General features: G+C 46.6%; 2 protein-coding genes across 6 annotated transcripts in view; both read left to right on the top strand.

Annotated features, from left to right (window-relative positions):
* Positions 1 to 1,420: 1,420 nt before the first annotated feature.
* On the top strand, positions 1,421 to 16,504 carry LOC116798186 (complement receptor type 1-like). The gene is made up of 21 exons (XM_032710361.1): positions 1,421 to 1,436; positions 1,777 to 1,971; positions 2,301 to 2,390; positions 2,585 to 2,776; positions 3,832 to 4,065; positions 4,236 to 4,418; positions 4,759 to 4,938; positions 5,592 to 5,774; positions 5,936 to 6,118; positions 6,840 to 7,022; positions 8,143 to 8,241; positions 8,865 to 9,047; positions 9,271 to 9,398; positions 11,156 to 11,312; positions 12,014 to 12,196; positions 12,486 to 12,668; positions 14,207 to 14,386; positions 14,829 to 14,858; positions 15,003 to 15,078; positions 15,327 to 15,411; positions 16,128 to 16,504. The coding sequence occupies exons 1-20, from the start codon at positions 1,421 to 1,423 to the stop codon at positions 15,406 to 15,408; spliced, it is 2,940 nt and encodes a 979-aa protein (XP_032566252.1). The 3' UTR covers positions 15,409 to 15,411; positions 16,128 to 16,504.
* A 731-nt stretch (positions 16,505 to 17,235) lies between these two features.
* LOC116798403 (membrane cofactor protein-like) overlaps positions 17,236 to 21,430 on the top strand; it is a 30,639-nt gene continuing 26,444 nt past the window's right edge. For 4 of the 5 annotated variants that reach the window (XM_032710820.1, XM_032710816.1, XM_032710819.1 and 1 more), the window contains exons 1-5: positions 17,236 to 17,437; positions 18,910 to 19,101; positions 19,310 to 19,406; positions 20,070 to 20,155; positions 20,525 to 20,731. In XM_032710820.1, the coding sequence (XP_032566711.1) occupies positions 17,251 to 17,437; positions 18,910 to 19,101; positions 19,310 to 19,406; positions 20,070 to 20,155; positions 20,525 to 20,731 (769 nt within the window). In that variant the 5' untranslated portion in view covers positions 17,236 to 17,250. The remainder of the gene's footprint in view (positions 17,438 to 18,909; positions 19,102 to 19,309; positions 19,407 to 20,069; positions 20,156 to 20,524; positions 20,732 to 21,430) is intronic. The other variant, XM_032710821.1, reaches the window with a different exon arrangement.

A 21,430-nucleotide genomic window follows, 5' to 3' on the forward strand; every position in this document is an offset into this window, starting at 1 on the left:
CTGTTGGGAAGACTGTGCAATACACTTGCCTACCTGGATATGCTAAACACCCAGGAATGTCACCTACTGTCACATGCCTTGAGAGCGGAGTGTGGTCAGAAGCACTAGAGTTCTGTAAAAGTGAATAGCTCCTTGATTTGGTGTCCGTTGATCAAGAAGGAATAGGTCCTAGGTTCTGTCCATGCTGCAAAAACCTTTCTGTTAATCTGGTCCTCAAATGATATGTGACTAGTGAAGCCATGTAACTCTTTGCTATTCGAAGCCTTTTTTGGGGATGACTGGAAACGTGGGCAGATGACTGGAGTAAATAGTTGCATCTGTTGTGTCAAGTATGGAGAGACAGAAGGCTAAAATGAGGGTATTTTCCTCCCCCAGGGAAGCAATGCAGTCACCCTGGTGAACCTGTGAATGGGAAAATTATTTCCCTAACAGATCTCCAGTTTGGGTCAACAGTGGTCTACAGCTGTGAGGAAGGGTAAGTCCTGGCTTTAGCTACTGCTTAGAGGTTTATTAGGTAAGTTTCTTTTTTTCTTCCTCCTAGTCATTCACTCCACATGGATTCTGTACAGAAGCCATGCAGGGTTCTCTACCTATATAGCTCTTAAGGTGCTCACTATCTTTTCTATACATATAAATACTTGAAATGGGTTTGGCAGAGCGAGGAAGGAACTCCTCCTTCAGTGCCACAGCTTTGCTGATCCCGCCATCCAGGGTGGTCAGGGGGAGGCAGCAATTCCAGCTGAACTGTCGTGGGATGAACATTCAATCCTTTCAACACCAGGCACAGGTTAATTGGACAATCCAGCAGAAGGTGTGAGATTTCTGGTGGACGTGTTGAATGGAGCGGCGACGTTCCCGTTTGCCAGCGTGAGTAGCTCGCAGCTCCAGGGGTTTGCATGGATCTGGGAAATATTTTCCAGCAGAGGCTGCCACACCTTTCCAATCAAAGCTTTCACAGGCAATTCCTCTGCCCTGCGGGCACGAAAATTATCAGAGGGTTTTGAAGCTGCAAGAAAACATTCTGGGAAAGGTACAAGATCCCAAAGCTTAATGGGTTATTAAGCAATGTCTCCACTGGAGCTTTTCCAGCTTATCTGGAGCTTTTCTGACATCAAGAGCCTGTTACAGGAGAGGAAGGGAAAATATCTTCAGCTTAGGGGCTGTTACTGTCAGACACAGGGAGACTGAGGGTCAGTCCTAGAGAGAGACAGAGCATTGTGCCAGCAGTGGAATCCCAAAATCCCAAACTGTGGGCTTGCTCCTACTCTCCAAGCACAAATAACTGGTTTGTACCCAAGAGCTGCACCTCAGCAGTTACACCTGGGTGTTTCTCTGGTGGTTCAGTAGTGTTGCTGATTAGGTGACAGTTTCATGTGAAGACAGAAACATTTGCTTTGTTTTAAAACAAGGGGTTTAATGCATGTCACGTTCTCCAGGTACATATGAACCTAAGGTGATGTATAGGCTGTGCCTGTGCTTGGCACTGCATGCAGAAAAGCAGCATTTTGTAAAAGTGATGCAAAATAACTGCTTGCATTCTTATTTCTTAAACAGTAAAAAATATAAAGCATGTAGGTGTTTCCTCCACAGAGGTTTTACTGGTCTGCTTTCTATCCACCATAGAAATTGCTGGCCAGGGAGGTGGGATCCTGTTGCCAGCAAGGCCTCATCTGGGAAGTCACTTCACTGCAGTTACTCCATCTCTAGAATAAGTGTTTATGCCCCACAGACTGAGGGATTTCCAGGACTCAAAAGCCTTGTTCTGCACCTCTGCAGGTATCCCTTGTGAGCCACCTCTGGACATTCCCAACGGGGAGCACACGGGCAGTCTGCTGAATGAATTCCACTATGGAATATCTGTAACATACACCTGCAACCCTGGGTTCCCACTCCATGGAGAGCCCTCCATCCACTGCACCACCCAGGATGGGAAAAACGGCGTGTGGAGCGAGCCCATCCCGACGTGTGGAGGTAGGGCTGGGTGCAGATACTCATGTGCCATCCTCACAGCACTGCTGGGAAGTTTGGAAAGGCTGGGAAATTCCAGACAGCTGGACTTCTTGCCCCAGGGTTTTCAAGGGCTGATGTGCAGCTGAGGGCAGGAGGCTGGAGGGACACCCCGCTGCCTCCAGCATCCCCAGCTTCACCTTTCTGTTTGGGTCTCTCTGGTGCTGTTTGATATCCACAGGAAAATTATTTTCAGGCTTGTGTCTTAAAAGGGACTGCAATCCTGTGTGGCTTCTCAGACACACAGCTCTGCTCAAGTGCCTGCTTTGAGGACCTGCACTTCCTTTTTCCAGAGGCAAACTGTCCTGTCCCACGGGTCCAGAACGGGAGGATCGTGTCTCCTAGATCTGCCTACTCACACCAGGACACCGTGACCTTTGAGTGTGAGCCAGGCTTTGTCCTGCGTGGCCACAGAGTGGTCCAGTGCCAACCCAATAACACCTGGGAGCCACCCGTGCCAGTCTGCACTCAGGGCAAGTGTTCAAACAGGGCTCTGAGCCTTAACCTTCCCCTGCTCTCCCAAATCTGCCTTTTCTTGGCTCTTTTAACAACAGGGCTGGCTTCTCTCTCTTGGTAGCTGGCTGCAGTGCACCTGCCAGGCTGGAGTTTGCTGAGCTGAAGGAGCCCCACAACAACCAGACCATCTTCCCTGTGGGGAGGACAGTGGAATACGTGTGCCGGCCTGGGTATTCCCAGCACCCGGGGATGCCACCTTCCATCACATGCCTCAGGAACCAGACGTGGTCTGCGGTGCTGGAGTTCTGTAAAAGTACGTCCTACAAGTGCTGAAGAACCCAAAGTGTCAGGCTTGGCTGGTTTTCCACGTTTCCCCAGCTTTATGGGTCTCTTTACCTGCTCTCTGTGCTGGCATCCCTGGCTGGGATGTGAGTAGCAGCTGGGGGTTACCCAAGGCTGGCATTCCCTTGCAGGGAAGCAGTGTCCTGACCCAGGGCACCCAGTGAAAGGCAGAGCTGTTGTCCTGACAGACCTCCTCTTCGGGTCCAAAATTAACTACACTTGTGACGAAGGGTGAGTCTTGCACAACCTGAATTCAGCTGCCAGGTGAGAGCAAAAGTGGGTTTTCAGCTTTACACAACTTAGTTCCCAAGTCAGAAGTCTCGGCTTCCACTTACAAAGGTTGCAAAGGAATCTCAAGTCTCTTATTGTTGAATTAATGAATCCCTCTGTGTGGCTCCAGGTACAAGTTGGTTGGAAGCTCTCAGAGAACATGTGAGGTCTCTGGCACACGTGTCTCGTGGAGTGGAGATGCTCCTGTCTGCCAGCGTAAGTAGGCCAGAGGAAAGGGTCCTTGGAGATGGTTTGCAAGATAAAGTGGAATGTCTTTCAAGACAAAGATTTTATTGCAAAAGATTCAAGTCCCTGGATGTGTAAAATTTTTCCTTTTAATTCTCATTGTTTGTTTTGATGCTTCTGAAAAATGTTTCCAAAGGTCTTTTATTTATCCTGTTCCAAACTGGGAAGAAACAGCAATATTTTAAAATCCCTGTAACGGGGTAAGTATTTCTCACTGGGCATGTGTAGGAATGGAGTGGCCAATCTGTCTCTGAGTGTGTCACCAACGGTTATGGAAAGGAAGGTAAGAATTGTCCCACCACCTCCAGATGGGCAGCAAGGAACTGGCTCATAGGAGGGTGCAGGTTTTTCTTCCCATAGGTGGTTTTTTTCCATACAAGGTTTGTTCCTGGATAATTTGGGACACTGAACGCTGAGATGGCTCCATCCCCATTGATTCCCTTCCTGGGTGTGTCCTGCAGTCCCTGGGTGCTGCTGCAGTGCTCAAAGTCCCCTTGTGCCTGTCCGCAGGGATCGTGTGTGCTCCACCTCCGGCCATCCCCCACGGGACACACAGCGGGCGCTCGAGGGACACCTTCTCCTACGGGGACGTGGTCACCTACTCCTGTGACTCCGGGCACTCTCTGGCAGGAGATCACTCCATCCTCTGCACCTCCTCAGACGGGGAGCACGGAGTGTGGAGCGGGACAGCGCCGCGGTGCCAAGGTAGGGCTGGGAGGGCTCTGTGGTGTCCCCACCGGCGAGGTTTGGTTGTCACTGGCAGGTGGAAATCCCATGGCTCTGACAGATATTTATCCACAGGAGTTAGTGGAGTTAATTGCCTTCCTCCTTTGCTTTTAGACGGTTGTGTTTTTACTTTATTTGCTTTCTTGCCCTGTGCATATTCCTTACCTCCTTTTCCTTCTCCTTGGCAGAGGTGAAGTGTCCTCCCCCTCCGAGCATTCCCAACGGGAATCACAGCGGCCAGCCCTCGGACAGGCACCTCCCGGGCTCGGCTGTGCAGTACAGCTGCTCGGAGGGCTACACCCTCATCGGGAACGCCTCCATCCACTGCACCGCCGCCGGAACGTGGAGCCGGCCCCGGCCCCGGTGTGAAGGTGTGTTTGTGTTGGCTCCTTTCATCCTCCCCGGGCCCCTTCTTCCTTCTTGGCTCTCGTTCTAAGCGCTGCAGACCAAACCTCCAGCGAGAGGGGGAAATCACAGGTCCCACAGGCAGGAGGAGTCTCATCTGCCTCTGAGGGTTTCCCTTTCTGTTCCCGCTAAGTGCAAACTCTCAGAACAGCTAAATAATGCTATTTTGTGTAAGAACAAGAGCTGATAATGTTGATGTGCCCACAACAGCGATGTACAGCAGCAGGTACTGCCTCTGCTCAGTGTCCCTCCACACCCAAGATGGGTTTCACATCCCCAGCAGTGCTTTGTGTTCTTTTCTTCCAGCAATTGGCTGTGACAGACCAGAGATCAAGAATGGAAGAACGACTGGGCTGGAGACCACGTACAGACTCGGGGACGTTGCTGTCTTCGAATGTGATTTTGGTTATGCCCTGAAGGGCTCTCAACAGTCTCGCTGCCAGTTTGGGGGCAAGTGGGACCCTCCTTTCCCCACCTGTGAGAAGAGTAAGTGCAAATGAGGTGGAGGGTGGCAGCTGATTTCTTCTGAACCACTGTGTGAGTGCAGCTGGCAGGGTGCAACACTGGAGGTAAAGGGGCTGCTCACGAGGACTGGAAGGGAAAATCAGATCTGTCTCCCACCTCCATAATCCCCATTCAAGCACTGGAACAGGGATTTCAAAGACATGAAGATGACATGGTTCAGTGGTGGGCTTGGCAGTGCTGGGTTATTGGTTGGACTCGATGAATTTAAAGGTCTTTCCCAACCTAAATGATTCTATGATTTTCTAATTCAGACCTTTGCAATGTAGGACTTTCACCTCTTTAAATGACTTCACAAAGGGACTGGGAGCCAGACTGGTGTCTGATCTCATTTACAGCCACAGAAAGCCCAGAGCAAGCTGTCAGGGCCACAGATGGACACTAACCACTGTAGTTGCCTAAATAGTGAGAAATTACCATTCTTGGTTCAATAAGCTCAAAAAACATGAAGGCTGGAAGGTAAGTGAAGGTAGGATGGAAATATCATTCAGTGACATCCCTTAGTAGCTACTGGGCAAAAGTTGATGGGAAAGAAAGAAGTTAAAAGGCTGCCTCACCCTACAGTGGGGGTTTTGGTATCAGCTCTTTACCAGTTAGGACTTTTTCCCTCCTTGTAGTGCTGCCATGTCCTTCCCCTCCAAATATCAAAAACGGCCGGCACGACAGCAAGGATGTGGATGTGTTTATCCCTGGAATGTCAGTGAAGTACTCCTGTGACCCAGGGTATGCCCTTACTGGGAAAACAACAGTTTCTTGTTTGACATCTGGATCCTGGAGCATCCCTTACCCCCGGTGCGAAGGTGAGCTGTAAATGCTGTCACCCACAGGGAAAAGGGAGACCACGGTGGTCGCACGGCCTCCCCTGAATTTTGACCTCTTAAAAACAAACGGGGTGGGCTGTTTTTAACAACCTCTGGCAGCTGCTTCCCCAGCCCGTTGCTTTGACACTTCTCCCTCGCAGTGATCACCTGCACAAGCCCCAGCATCCGGGATGGAGAGGTGGCTGAAGGCCGGAGTGCTGTGTACCTTCCTGGGGCCAATGTCACCTTCCAGTGCCACCCAGGCTACGTCCTGCAGGGCACCCGTGCAGCCAAGTGCCAGCCTGACGGCCGCTGGGTGCCTGCTGTGCCCACCTGTGAGCGAGGTGAGCGTGGGCACGTGTGGGTTTAGAAGGAGGCCACCTAAAATAAGGCATGGTCGGCAGGTTGAGGGGGGTGATTCTGCCTGTCTGCTCTGTCCTGGTGAGACCCCACCTGCCTCCAGCGCTGGGATCCGCAGCACAGGAAGGACATGGAGCTGTTGGAGCGAGTCCATAGTTGATAAGAGGGATGGAGCATCTCTGGTATTAGGAGAGGCTGAGGGAATTGGGATTGTTCAGCCCGGAAAAGAGAAGGGTTCAGGGTGCAGCCTTCCAGTACCTGAAGGGAGCTGACAAGAAAGGTGGAGAGAGATTCTTTACAAGGACCTGGAGTGACAGGGCAAGGGGGAATGGTTTCACACTGATAGAGAGTAGGTTTAGATTAGATGTCAGGAAAAAATTCTTCCCTGTGATGGTGGTGAGGCACTGGCAGAAGTTGCCCAGAGAAGCTGGGGCTGCCCCATCCCTGGAAGTGTCCCAGGCCGGGTTGGACAGGGCTTGGAGTAACCTGGGATAGTGGAATATATCCCTGTAGTATATGATCTCTAAGGTCCCTTCCAACCCAAACCATTCAATGATTCTATGCTTGCTATGCTGGAGTGGCCCTGAGGTTGTGCTTTCTGCCTCACCTGTGCCACTTCAGGTGTGACAGTCCTTTGCTGCGTTACCTGTGCTCCTCTGCCGGGCAAACCCACTAAAACTCTGCTCTGTGCTCCTGCCCTGGCAGTGCTGCTGTGCCCTGAGCCTCCCGTCATCGCCCACGCCACGCACGGCGCGGAGCTCGGGGCCAACTTCACCAGCGGCACGTCGGTGAACTACAGCTGCCAGCCCGGCTTCTCCCTCCTCGGAGACCCCTCCATCTGGTGCACGGCCTCGGGGAGCTGGAGCCTTCCATACCCACGCTGTGCAGGTGGGACCAGCTGCCCCCTCGTGCTCTCAGGGCTGGCTGAGCATCGGCGCCGCGCTCGGCTCATCCTGGGTCAGCCAAACCTGCCAACAGCCACGGCTGGCACGAGTCCAGTGCCAGTGCCACCACATGTCCAGTGACATCCGTGGGTCTGAACGTGCTTCCAGCACGTGCAGGAGCCGTGTCCCCTTTGGTGGCATTGGGAACGAGCTGGTGGCATTGCTAAAGCCCGTGGTTTCCCAAAAGGAGGCAGGTTTGGGTGTTCTAAGTACTGAAGATTCCTGCACTCTACAGCCCAGAGATGTGTAGGATGTGCAAAGCACCAAACTGGCTGAACTATTTTTAGGGGCATTGTATTTTTTGGGAGCATTATATTTTTTAAACTATTTTTAGAGGCATTGTATTTTTTGGGAGCATTATATGTTTTAAAACTACTTTTGGGTGCATTTTATATTTTGGGAGCATTATATTTTTAAAAACTATTTTTAGGTGCATTAAATTTTTTGGGAGCATAATATTTTTTAAAACTATTTTTGGGTGCATTATATTTTTTGGGGAGCATAATATTTTTTTAAACTATTTTTGATGGCATTATATTTTTTGGGTGCATTATATTTTTTAACAACTATTTTTGGGTGCATCACATTTTTTGGGAGCATAATATTTTTTAAAACTATTTTTTAGGGGCATTGTATTCTTGGGGAGTATAATTTTTTTTTTAACTATTTTTGAGGGCATTAAATTTTTTGGGGAACATAATATTTTTTTTAACTATTTTTGGGTGTATTACATTTTTTGGGAGCATAATATTTTTTTTAACTATTTTTAAGGGTATTGTGTTTTTGGAGGGCTTTGTATTTTTCAGGGGCATTATTTTTTAAATATTTTTTGAGCATTATATTTTTTTAAACTGCTTTTGGAGGCATTGTTTTAGTTTGGGGTTTTTTTAAGAGCATGTGTCCTTACATGCTGAATGTTAATTTATGTGTTCAAATGTATCAGAATACACAGAAGGTATATTGGTACCTTGGGGTTTAACAGTGCCTATAAATGCACTTGTTTCTCTCTAACTGCATTTCACAACCAAGGACGTGTTTCTCATGTGCATTTTGTTTCTTGGCAGCTGGTTGTGGCACACCAACAAAGTTGTTGTTTGCTGAGCTGAACGAGGAGTATAAAAATCAGACTGAGTTTCCTGTTGGGAAGATTGTGGAATACACTTGTCAGGCTGGATACATGAAAGAGCCACAAATACCACCAACTATTACATGTCTTGAAAATCAAACATGGTCTGAAGCCCAGGAGTTTTGTAAATGTATGTTTTGCAGATGCTTCTAGTTTTTTTTAAAATACTGTGGGAGGAAGCCTTGTAATTTCTCCTTTTCTGGAGGATTTGGCTCCTAGAAATAGTGATCCTTTTCCTATGGCACTGAGTTAAAGAAGCTTAAAATCAGATTCTTGTTCCACCCCCTGCCATGGGCAGGGACACCTTCCACTGTCCAAGGTTCCCTGTCCAACCTGGCCTTGGACACTCCCAGGGATGGGGCATCCACAGCTTCTCTGGGCAACCTGTGCCAGGGCCTCCCCACCCTCTCAGGGAAGGAATTTCTTCCTAATATCCCATCTAGCCCTGTCCTCTTCCAGTTTGAAGCCATTCCCCCAGGCCCTTGTCCAAAGTCTCTCTCCATCACTCTGGAAGGGGCTCTAAGGTCTCCCCAGACCCTTCTCTTCTCCAGGCTGACCAACCCCAATGGTCTCAGCTCGTCTTCACAGAAGAATCACTCCAGCCCTCTAAGCATCACATCCTTGTCCTTTTCTCAGTTTTGTCTTGTCCTCTCTCTTTAGTGCTGCAATGTCCTTCACCTCCAGCTATTGACAACGGAAATCACAACAGCCAGGACTTGGAAGTTTTCCCCCCTGGGATGGTTGTAAACTACAGCTGTGACCCTGGGTACAGCCTCCTGGGAGAGGCATCCATCTACTGCACCGACTCTGGCAACTGGAGCCTCCCTCTCCCTCGGTGTGCAGGTACACTGTGGTTCCAAGTTGGGAATTATGGATAGTCTGGAAGTTTCTGCCATTGAAAGCTTGTAGGATTTGGAATCCTTCAGCCAAAATTTGGAATCCTTCAGCCCTTCCCCTTTGTTTTCCGTTCGTCTTGTAAACTCACCCGTGCGTGCTCAACATACATTTTAAAACCACTTTGTGTGGTTGATACCCCTATTTCTCCCTCTGTTTTCTTTCCTGGTAGGTGGCTGTGGTGCACCTCCAAACTTCACCTTTGCTCAGCTAACTAAGGAATACAGAAACCAGATGGAATTTGCTGCCGGGGACACCGTGCGCTACAGCTGCCAGCCAGGATACATGAGACGCCCCGGAGTGCCCCCAACTCTGACTTGCCTCAAAAACCACACGTGGTCTGAAGCGCTAGAGTTTTGTAAAAGTGAATAGCTCCATCAGTTTGGTGTTGTTGGAAATTGTCTGATTTGTGGGTTTCTTACAAAGACAAAAAAAAAAAGGTTCATACATGGCTTCACTAGTCACAGAGTTTGGGCCATTATTGGCCAAATAGAAATCAAAATTATTGGTGTCAGAATGTGGACAGAGCCTTAAGATACCTTCTCATAGTGTGTTACACAACTGCAAGAGAGGAGTTTAAACTCAGCCTTGTTCTTTCCCAGGGAAGCAATGTATATATCCAGAAACACCCAAGAATGGCAGAGTTGTTGTTCTGACAGATCTCTTTTTGGGGTCCACCGTGAGCCACACGTGTGAGGAAGGGTAAGTCCCATGCTGCCTTTGCTGACTCTGTGTCTGAGCCTGGTGTTGGGCAACTTGTGGTAAAGCATCAGAGCCCAGTCCTCTGAGCAGCTGTTCTCCCACAGCAAGACAGAATGCGGATTTTTGGTTCCAGCTTAGGAAAGGGAGAAGTGTCTCATTTTTCCCTTCCTGTGCTCAGTAGATTAATTTGCACACTTCAGTCTCAGTTTTGCCTCCTCAGACGGCCACCAAGCAGGAGCTGAGAGTGGAAGCAAGGAGGCTCCAGCCCTTTGGAAATCAACTGGGTCCAAGTCCTGATTTAGCACCTGACCAACCTGACCCGGAGTCATTTGGGATCAGTGTTGTTCCCCCTGGAAGAAGGAACTTGGTGTCCTTCACTCCCATGTGTTAAAGCAGCAGAAACACCTTGGTGACCAGCCAGAATCAGGGGGCTGCAGAGGGAAACCTCTGGGGGTAGTTTCAGAGTGGGAGTGCAAAATCCCAGCTGAATGACCTGGAATCAGCTGATATTTGTGTCTCTGTAACTCCAGGCACCAGCTGGTTGGACAGTCTCACAGGAGATGTGTGATTTCTGGACAAGATGTCACATGGACTGGTCTTCCTCCCCTTTGTCAGAGTAAGTAGGTCACCACTAGATCAAGCTCAGAACTGGCAAATAAGTCCTTAACATCAAAAAGTGGCATTTCTTTTAAATAAATAGAATTAAAGGAACATGAGTTTTAAAGCATAGTATTCCCCTAGGATAGGGGGTTTTTTTGGTGCTTGCATGTTTGCTTTCTTCTAAAAATCTTCCAGATGCAAGCTTTGGATCTGCCATAGAAATGTAGAGCAAAGAGCTGTGAGATGCCTGCAGGGATTTGTCCCTTTTTGTTTCACAAATATAAATAATAAATTAAGGAAGGAATGTGTTTTGCAGTAGAAGAGTGGGACATAGAGTAAAACCGAACTGGAATCTTCCAAATCCTCTACTGTTATTTGCAGGGGTTGATCATTGCAGTCAGTTTTTCTTTCAGATGGAATTGCTTTGGAAGGTGGGTTTGGGATAGCAAAGCAGTCATGAGAATGACTAACAGTGCTTACAGATTTCTACCCCATTTAATACATTTATTGGAATGTATTTGCACTATTCTGTTCATAACCACAAACTGTGTTCAGATGTATAATATAACCTTAAGGTACTTAAATGAACTAAAAAGCTTGAAATTATTCTTCTCTGAGTCTCCAAGCACTACCTGTGAAAATCCTCTGAGCGCACTGAGGACGGACTTTATACATGCACCAATTAAAGCATAAATATGGCTTCACATTCTCAAATACGAATTTATTTTTCAGAGGTGGTGTGTCCACCCCCACAGATCCGGAATGGGAGGGTAACCCTTCTTAAATATCGCTACACGTACAAAGACGCTGTTACTTTTAAGTGCCGTAAAGGTTTCACCTTGCGAGGCCATCACACATCCCGGTGCCGAGCCGATAAATCCTGGGATCCGCCTCTCCCAGCCTGTGAGCAGGGTAAGTCTCAGCACTTGGACTCATCAGCACTGCAGATTCCTCCCTGATTTCTACCCACTCAACAAAGCTGAAGTTGCCTTTATTTTTCCTGTTTGCTCCGACTACTTGAAGGAGAACCCAGAAGTTGTTCCTTTTATTTATGCCTCTCTTTTCGTGCAGGACGTGAGCCAGGGGTTGGGTAATGCTGTGAGTATCAGCATGATTTGCACTTTCTCACGCTGCTCCTTGCAATCCAGAACCCACATTCTCTTAATTTCCTGAATGTGAGAAATTTGGCAGCTTCAAGGCAGGACACTGACTATCAGAGAGCAGCGAAGTGCTGGAAATGTAAAGGCAGGATGATGGGAAATGAAGGTAAATTTGTGCATTGTGTTTGCTCACCCACATTTTTAAACTCTCAGTGTTGCATCCAGATGGAGTGGCAGAACATTATCATCATCCCAACACCACAACAAAGCCAGGTAGGTCTAACCTAAGAAGAGGAAACTAAACACTAAACACTAAAATTAGTGTTACTAGACACTAATTCCTCCTCCCAACCCGTCCTGTTTTTTTTGAGGGGAGAGGGATAATTGATCTTCTTGCAGAGGGTTGGCTCTTTGTGTTGGAGTCAGTGCTGTGGGAGTGAGTGTTCAGCTGCTCAAAAGTTTTGTCTCTTGCCTCTGTGAGCCCTGTTTTGATCTGCACACCTCTGATTTTAGTGCTGCACTGCTCCAAGCCTGCAGATATCACTCATGGGTCTCTCAGCAGCCCAGCAAAAGTATTTTTTACTCCTGGAACATCTGTGAGCTACATCTGTGATCCTGGCTTCTCTCTCCTTGGGACAGCATCCATTTATTGCACACCATCTGGAGCCTGGAGCCATCCTCCTCCCATCTGTCAAGGTGGGTTTTTGTAGCAGAGAGCTAAGAACAAAGGACATTTAACAAGTCCTGCCTTAGGGAAAGGTTTGTAGGACTGCATCTGAGTCCTTCAGTACACAAAGTGTGATAAGAACAAGGTCAGGTTTATAGGCATTTCCAAAGCCTGATGGAGTTACAGGGGTACAGGTTATTGAGCCAAGGTGAAGTAATTCAGAGGGAACAATGAAGTCTGCAAAGGTGCAGTGCCTTGGCCACTCTCTGCAGTCCTTCAGGATCCTTTTGTTTGTCTCTCCCCTCCCCAACTTTCCAGCTGTGATGTGCCTCCATCCTCCAAACATCACCAATGGGAAGCTCAAAGGCAACATCTCTCACACTTTTCCCTATGGAGCATCTGTATCCTACAGCTGCAATCGTGGTTATTCACTTGTTGGGAATGCTTTTATCAACTGCACAGTGTCAGGAACCTGGAGCCAGCCTCTTCCTCAGTGCAAAGGTGGGTTTTGTGCTTCCTTTGCTCCTGTTGTTTGGAATTTGTGGTGGCAGAACCAGACTGGGCTGAGGGATGTGCAGCCACACTGACATACACGTCTTACTTCAGGGAGAAAATTAAATCTTCAGAGATTCAAGGGCCAAAATCTAAGCAGTAAGATCTCCTGCAGCTAACACTGAATTCCATCCCCTTATTTGGCCTGGGAACTGCTTTTATGTCACAGCTAGGAAGTGTTGATCTGTTAACTAGGAATTTATCTACTCTTTGTTACCCCTGGGAAGGGTATTGTTGTAAAGAAGCAGGATGGGAACCTCAAGCAAACAGTCAGAAGGATGTGAGTCCAACAGAGGCACTTCTGATGGGCAGTTTTAACTCTTGCATGTTTTCCACCTCTGCCCCTGTTGCCCCAAAGAGGTGTACACCAAATTCTCTCCACTGACAGCTTTTTACTTTTAGTAGAAGAGTAGAAACGTTTTTGTGTCCCTTGCCTTTTGTGTCTCACCCTCCAGTTATCAGTATCAGGAAACAAAGAAAGTGATTATATCAGATGTCTCTGATGGATGGTTTGTATATGACAACAACTATTCCCTTCTCTGTGTCTCTGAATTGGCACTGCCAAGGTCAGTCACCAGGCAAACCTGACTAAAGCCAATTGCACGAACGTCACAGGATTCCTGGTGTGGGTGTTCCTGCATGAAAAACTGGACAATCATCATCATTACCCACACGAGGAGCTGCACCCACCTCGGTGACTCAAGAATTGAAAATCTCAGATAACAACAGGAGGAAATAACCTACCAAACACTTACGTAAATAAATCAGAGGCTCCTTAAAGGAAGCAGTCTCAGAAAAGTTCTGCCAGCCATTCCATATTTTTGTGGCTTTGAAGCATCTTTATTAGTAGTACAAGTGATAGTAAATATATACATATATGACATAAAAGAAAGGGTAAATATTACATGCTGATGTTATCCCTTTGCTCACTGAGAACCTTGTCCAACAGAATCCTTGGACTTGGACTGTTAAAGATGAAGAGATGCTTGAATTGAAGCAACTGACTCACTTTAGTTTTATAAATAGCTAAGATGGGTGGACTAATTAATGAATTAATTATTGATGATGACATCTTTGGAGGGCAAGAGACTTTTACAGACTAGAAGTGGTTTATATGCAGCTGGTTCTAAAACTGCCACAGAATTCTTCCCTGCTACACCTTTCCTCTCCAAATGTTTTGGTAGCCCAGTATCAGAAATATCTCCTTCTCTGTCAAATTTCTCCCAAGGTACCTCTTCTGCACACGATTTTCTATCTGCCAGATCAGTGTGGAGTAGCTGATCTGTACAAATATTCATTTGTGGCAGTGAGACCCTTACCCACCTCTGCAGCCACAAAGGAAGGAACTACCCTGTGGAATAAGAATTAATTCCTAGCTCCACTCAGAAGGAATTCAAGAACTGTGTTCTCAATAACCCACGGTTGTATTTCTCATGTTTTATGGTCCCTCTCATTAAATGCCCTTTTGTTATTACTTCCAATTCCAGAGATCAGATGTGAATTCCCGGATGTTCAAGGTGTTAAGAAAGCCATTAAAGGAAACACTTATCGTTCTGGGACCAACCTCACTCTTGAATGTGATGATGGTTACACATTGCAAGGCGTCAGTCAGACTCAGTGCCAAGAGGATTTCACCTGGGACCCTCCTGTGCCAGCCTGTAAACTGAGTGAGTGAAATGGGAACGAAGCAAAGATCAGACAGAAACACGTAAATGCATTTTAAACATGCAAAATAACTTCTTGTATTTAAGAAAAGAGTATCTAATGGTGGGTTTAAGAAATCAGTTTTACCAGTGAGACGCTGGCCCAGAGAAGCTGTGGCTGCCCCATCCCTGGAAGTGTCCAAGGCCAGGTTAAATAGGGCTTGGAGCAACCTGGGCTAGTGGAAGGTGTCCCTGCCCATGGCAGGGGGTGGAACAGGACAATCTTTAAGATCCCTTCCAATCCCTTCTGTGATTCCCTGTATGGAGGAGTTTGGGAATGGCCAAACACCTGGGGAGTTAAACACCAGGGAAACAGGAGAGTAGGCCATTTTAACTCTGGTTTGGGTTGGAAGGGATTTTGTTAGAAGAGTTTGCTGATTTCTCTTTTCTTTTCTCCTCCCTCCAGCATCACACAAGTCTGGGTCACTAGGCCTCGGTAAGCAGCTTGCAAACATTCCTGCAGCCAGGTCTTTAGCTCAGTGGCACTGTTTCCTTCTGCTTACTTGGCAGATAGACCTTGTCACGTCTTTTGTGTGCTTCCAAACACACAGTGAGAATAATACGGGCTCTTCTCTCTCAGGAGTCGCAGCCGCGGGAGTTCTGCTGCTCCTGGGGGCAGGCATTGTCTGGAAAATAGTTTCCAAGCAGAAGGAAGGGTAAGGCAGTCCTCTGGATGTTTATTCATGTCCTTTGTTGCCAAGTGCCAAGCTTTGTACGCTTTATACACTAAAAAAAATATTTGCCTGAATGTGCCTGGGTCTTGTGATCCTGTACCTTCAGCTCACACTTGCAAACTGAACAAGCTGGAATAGATGGTGTGATTATGTCATTTTATCTCTTCCTGAAAGGAGACCAACCTGAGTGTTCTCTTACAAAGTTCATTGTTTTCTTCTTTTTCACTTAGTTATTATCGTACATATGAAAATTACAATTACCAAACCCCTCTGAATCCGGTAACTCAACAGAAAAGCTCATGTGTGCCATAGAAGGTATGGATTTATATTCCTCAACATAAAATATCAGTTATAGCTGCAACAATTATGTGGTTATTTGTTTATATTGTTGACTACATTGTCTACTTGAATGACTATTTTTCTAATGTAATCATTCAAGCAGAAACCTCTTTCCCCTTAATCTTCTGGTAGGATGTTTTCTTTGGCAGAATAAAAGAGCCTGTTTTAAACATACTGGGTTTTTTTTTAAACATCCTATTTTTCTTTCTGACACCAACCTCAACGTGTGTCTTTCCTTTTCTATAATCTGAATGAATAGTGCTCACAGGTCAGACTTCCAGACTAGTCCTTGCTTCTGACATAAAGCTGCTTTCGATTTTTTTATGGTTTATGGGAGAGCTTGTTCTCTAAAAGACTACTTTAACAACAGTAGTGTCAGAAAAAGACACTGAACTGGGCTTTTGGAGGTTTATTTCTTGCTTTCACACTTACTATGATGATATTTTTACTGACAGGTGAATCTATTTTCGATGGTGAATCTGTTGGAGCCAAGAGTGAATTTTCAGTGTTAGCAGCACTCTGAGCATTATCAGCTTTGACTATAAAGAGGCTTGGTTTTGGGTCACTTCTTTGAAACAAAGCACTTCCCAGAAATTCTCTCCTCCCTCTCTGAGTGACAATGTAATCCCTAGACATCAGTATGGAAACAGGAAAAGTCTAATTATAACACGAGCATGTCATCTTTTTCCTAGGCTGGGCATCTGTGTAGCTGCTAACCAGGGACTTGGCTTGTTCTCCACAGCGAGGGCTGCATGGAAGTGCTGCTTGAGACTGAAATTCTGTGGCAAAAATAAGACACTTTACTGTAAATCTTTAATGCTCATTCTGCTCCCATTAATTACTGTAGGGATCTAATGAGGCTCAGACTGCACGCAGTGCGGATGCCGCCCCGGAGGGAATTCTGCGTGCTGCTTCTGATCAAGAATACTTCATCTGCAAAGGCAAAAAATCTGGATAAGCAAGTCCCATTAAAGCGTTCCTGCGCGGGGGTGGGAGTCACAGCATGTTAATTAATGTCTTAATAACAGCTGCATTCACATCTCTGTATTTCCTTTCAGCAACGCTTTTGCGCAGTGTTCCTCTAGAAATGCTTAACATAATAATAAAAGCTGAACCCTGGACAAGAATTTTGTGTCTTTTTTTAGGTCTATCTAGAATTTTAAGGGGGGTTTGGTTTGTGTTTTTGTGTGTATGTGGTTTGGGTTTTTTTTTATTTTATTATTATTTTAATGCTGCTCTGCAACACGTAACGTGCTGAGGGTGTTGCAGAATTTGGAGCATGTCAAGATTATCTGAAGTCGGGATGTTCTTTGATGTATGATCTCCGTATACTTTCAAGCCCCATCAGTAGGAAAGGAGAACTAATAAGTGGAACAGGCAGAAGCTGCATCTCTTAGTCAAGGACATCCTGGAACTAACAAGCTTTAAGGATGTAGTAAATCGAGATGTTGATGTGTGCTATGTAAACATGGCAAAACACTCGAGGTCCATGAATACAGGTCCATAATTCCAAGGAACTACGTCTTATACTAAAAGCCACGCCTTTTAATACTAAAAATCAGGCCACAGGTCAAACAGACCCTTCACCTGAGCATGCGGAGAGGCCGGACGGCATTACGTAATTTGTGTGGAAATTACTAAGTAATCACAACGGCGGGGCTGCGCTCGGGAAGCGACTCTGAATTTCCGCGTCCAAATAACGGCACCGGACTCGCCGAACACCGCCCCTGAGCGGGGCTGGGGTGAAATGAATCAGCAGCGAGCGGTTCCCGCTGCGCCGCACGGCGGGAGACGGGCCCTCCTCTGAGGGCGATAATGGCGGGCGCGGCCATGGCGCTGAGGGCGGGGCGGGCCCGCGCATGCGCCCCGGCCCCGCGCTGCGTCTCGGCCGCTGTGAGGGAGCGGAGCGGGCGCTGCCGCGGCCGCGCCGCCGTGATGGGGCCGCCGCCGCTGTTGCTGCCGGTTCTGGTGCTGTGGGGGCTCGGCGGAGCGCGGGCTGAGGGTGAGGAGCGGGCTGTCTCTGCCCCCGTGCTCAGGGGGTGCTGCGGGGAAGGGGCGCGCTGAGGGGCTGGTGCTTCGCGGAGCCCCCGCCCCGGGAGGGAGGGAAGGAGGGAGAGGGGTCGCGGTGTCCTCCCCGCTCCGGTCCCGGCGGTGCTGCGGGGTGAGGGAGCCTCAGAGGCTTTCTCGGGGAGGGAGGAGGAAATGGCTTGTGGTGGCGGTGGAACCACGAGGTTTTGGGTGGTGGTGTGTGTGTGTGTGTGGGGGGGGGGTTGAATCGTCGAACGGTTTGCGTGGGAAGGGACCTTATAAAGATCATCCCGTTCCGCCTCTGCTACGGGCAGGGACACCTTCCACTAGCCCAGGTGGCTCCAAGCCCTGTCCAGCCTGGCTTTGGACACTTGCAGGGATGGGGCAGCCACAGCTTCTCTGGGCGACCTGTGCCAGGGCCTCCCCACCCTCCCAGGGAAGGATTTGTCCCTAATATCCAATCTAAACCTGCTCTCTGTCTGTTTGAGGCCATTCCTTCTCGTCCTGTCACTCCATGCCACTGTAAACAGTCCCTCTCCAGCTCTCTTGGAGCCCCTTTCAGGTACTGAAAAGGTGAGGGGGAAGGTGGTGCTGCAGAAACGTTTGGTGCTGATGGGACGCTGAGCTTGAGGTTTGGTAAATCTCTTTTCTGGTTTGGCCAATTTCTAAACAATAATAGAAATAGATCGGGAAAGATTGATAGGTGTCAAAGAGGTGCTGGCCTCTGTGTTTAAGTCTTGCAGATTCATGTAGTCTGGTGATTCATATAGAGGGTCTTGAATGCGTTTCTTTGAGTCCTTTTGTGTGGAGGAGTTTAATTTCTCCAGCTTTAGGAGCTGGACTTCAATGATCCTCGTGGGTCCCTTCCGACTGAGGATATTTTGTGATTCTAACCAACCCCTGAATGTCCCTGGGTCTGTAGGTCTCTGTTGGATTGTGCAGCTGATTTTTAAACTCTGCTTTATGCTCCTTAGGCTTGCTCTCCTTTTTCCTGTGAAAACTACATGACATATTTTCATAACATATTTTCCCTATCAGCTATTTGAGTGGGGCTGGCTGGTTTGTTTTTCCTGCAGCAAGCTAAATAAGCATTTCACTGCCGATGTGTTTACAGTGAGTTAAGTTGTGTATTTAACTTCAAAGACAAAATAGGCAGACAAAAAATAAGATCTGGAAGGAAATGCATTGTCTGGGTAGAACGCTGAAGGACTTGGGAAAACAATAAGTACTAGTACAGAGTTGGATATTTGGATGCAACTAAAATCTAAATTAAAATTTAGAAACTAGCTAAATATAAAAATATCTCTGGCTCTTAAGAATGTCACCTCTTGGATTTACCAGTAAATCCTTAAAACCCCTGGAATTCCCCTGGCTTCTGTGCTGTTACACCTCGGTGTGTTTCTCTTGTTGCTAAGGTTGTGTATTCCCTTTTCCTTCCTCTCTCAGACACGTGTGGGATTCCAGACAGGCTGCAATACGCAGAGCTGGAGGAGGAGTTCAGAGGAATAGAGAGTTTTCCTGTTGGAAGTCAAGTCTCCTTCATCTGCCGGCCGGGATATATGAAAAGCCCTGGAAAATCCTTAACTCTCACGTGTGGTCCTGACTTACAGTGGTCACCCAAAGAGCAGTTTTGTATAGGTAATTGTGTGCTTTTTTTGTACCGTTTTGCTTTTTCCCTTTGATATTTAACACCTTTACTTGTTTTGCAAGTTAGAATTGGTATTTTGCAATGTTTTAAACAACACTTGGAAACCGCTGATGTTGGTAAGGGCAATATATGCCAAAGACTTTGTATATATTATTAGAGGTATACATTTTTCCTTTCTTTTTTCCCCCACTCTCCCAGAGAGAAGATGTAAGCACCCAGGAGAATTAGCACATGGTGTTGTTGATGTGACAGATCTTACATTTGGTTCAACTGCTACTTTTTCTTGTCGAGAAGGGTAAGTATTTCAGTGAAGTTAATGAATCCTTTTTTTTTTTTTTTTTTTTGTATGTTTACACCAGATCTGAACCAAACTCAAATTTTCTGTGCAGGTTCCATTCCAGTTCTGATTTGAAATCTGAATTCTACCTGGAGCAAATGAACTTAGAGCTAAATTTAGCTTGATTCTGTGGTTAAAGTGCTGTTTGCATCAACCTTTAGCTTTTTAGGGAGATTCTGCAGAGTGAAAAGTAGAGTGTTACCTCTAATGACTTTCTTCAGGTGCTCCTGTGGCAGGAGGGAATAAATATATATTCATCACTCTTCATTGTTTTGAACAATGGTCCATTTGTTTGTGTATAGCAGATTAAGCCAGGAGTACTAAACGCTCCAATGTTTTTCCTCTCTCTCCTTTAGTATTAGTAATTTCAGGGAATTAGTGTCACATCTTAAAATGTGACTTCCATCAGTTTCTTTAGTGATGCGTTTTCTTCTGTTTTGTTTTCAAAGTGAGACCGTTAGCAAAATAAACAAATGGAGATACTTTTCTCATTACAACAAAACGTTGGTGTGTTATGTCCCCATAACCACCGAACAGAGCTGTATAAACCAGTTTTTTAGGTGCTTGTTGGAGAAATGAGAGATTTGAGTTTAACCTCTTTAAAAATGTTTACCTCTCTAGATACAGATTATTTGGAAAGGAGCAGCTTACCTGTGTAATTAAGAATGAAGGTGTTGATTGGGATGGTGAGATACCTTTCTGTGACGGTGAGTAAATTACTGCTGTGATTAATTTTCTGTTCAGATGGTGGTAGTTCATTTAAAAGCAGCTGTGCTATAAACCTTCCAGTCTAAGAAACGATGGTAAAATAGGAGTGTTTGGAGGGGGGGGGGGGGGTTGGAGCTATTTGGGATGTGCCTGAAGGATGACCACTGAAAAAATACCAGTTATGGTAATTATATCAAATTCAACCTCGTGTTGAAACTGAGATTCTCAGCTCCAACTGTAGCTTGCCTTAGAGCAGCTACGTCAGATTTTAAGTGCAATTCCTTGGAAATCAAGGCTTGCTGTTTCTGAGGTGAACGAGCTGACACACCCAACATTTTTTCTGAGTGAGTTGTGTGCTTGGTTTCCAGTGATTCCCTGTGGTCCCCCTCCCAGCATCACCAACGGGCACCACACGGAGGCTGCCAGCTACGTGTACCAGACTGCAGTGAGCTACTCCTGTGATGATGTCCCAGCAGGCTCAGATCCCTTCTCCCTCATCGGCTCAGATACCATTTTCTGCACCTCTGATGAACACTCAAATGGAGTTTGGAGTGGGCCACCTCCACAGTGCAGAGGTTGCTGGGATTTTTAATTTTTTTAGTGTATCTGTTACGATCTCTGTCCCTTTTTTCGAAGCGGGGTGTGGTGGGGAATGGACCCTCCCTATAGAAAAGAAGAAGCAAATCCTCTGGTACTAAGTTTTACACAGTTTCATTGGAGATCAGGTTAGCAGGGTGGATATTGATTTGCTTGTGACACAGAATATAGCTAAAATTTAAGTTAAAACTTCAAAAATACATGTACTGTCTTGTTGGTAGAAGTGACAAGGCCAAAGGGGAGGAACTGAGAGACCAGAATATGGCTAAAATTTAAGTTAAAACTTTAAAAATACAGGTATAAGTGTCTTGTTGGTAGAAGTGACAAGGCCAAAGTGGAGGAACTGAGAGACCAGAATATGGCTAAAATTTAAGTTAAAACTTCAGAAATACATGTGTGACTGTGTTGTTGGCAGAAGTGACAAGGCCAAAGTGGAGGAACAGAGACCATAAAGCCTGGGTAGCTGAAGAAAAACTATGTAAATAGCAAAGATGTGGAAGCTAGATTAGGAATAGTAAAAAGCTAAGGGAGCATCCTTTTCCTGAAAACACAGCTACTAGGGAAGTGCAGGAATAAAAGCAAAGCCCAGCAAGCACAGAGTCAGATGTAGGAAGAAATTCCAGGTGCATGTTGTCATTTGAACCCTAATCAGTACAATTTGTTTTCTGAAATCCTGC

Source organism: Chiroxiphia lanceolata, chromosome 25 (genome assembly GCF_009829145.1).
Source record: "Chiroxiphia lanceolata isolate bChiLan1 chromosome 25, bChiLan1.pri, whole genome shotgun sequence".
In the NCBI taxonomy this organism is placed as follows: domain Eukaryota; kingdom Metazoa; phylum Chordata; class Aves; order Passeriformes; family Pipridae; genus Chiroxiphia; species Chiroxiphia lanceolata.

Coding starts and splice junctions, on each gene's coding strand:
- LOC116798186 (XM_032710361.1), top strand. Junction 4,939..5,591: donor TTTCCCCACCTGTGAGAAGA/GTAAGTGCAAAT, acceptor CCCTCCTTGTAG/TGCTGCCATGTCCTTCCCCT. Junction 12,669..14,206: donor GCCTCTTCCTCAGTGCAAAG/GTGGGTTTTGTG, acceptor TTCCAATTCCAG/AGATCAGATGTGAATTCCCG.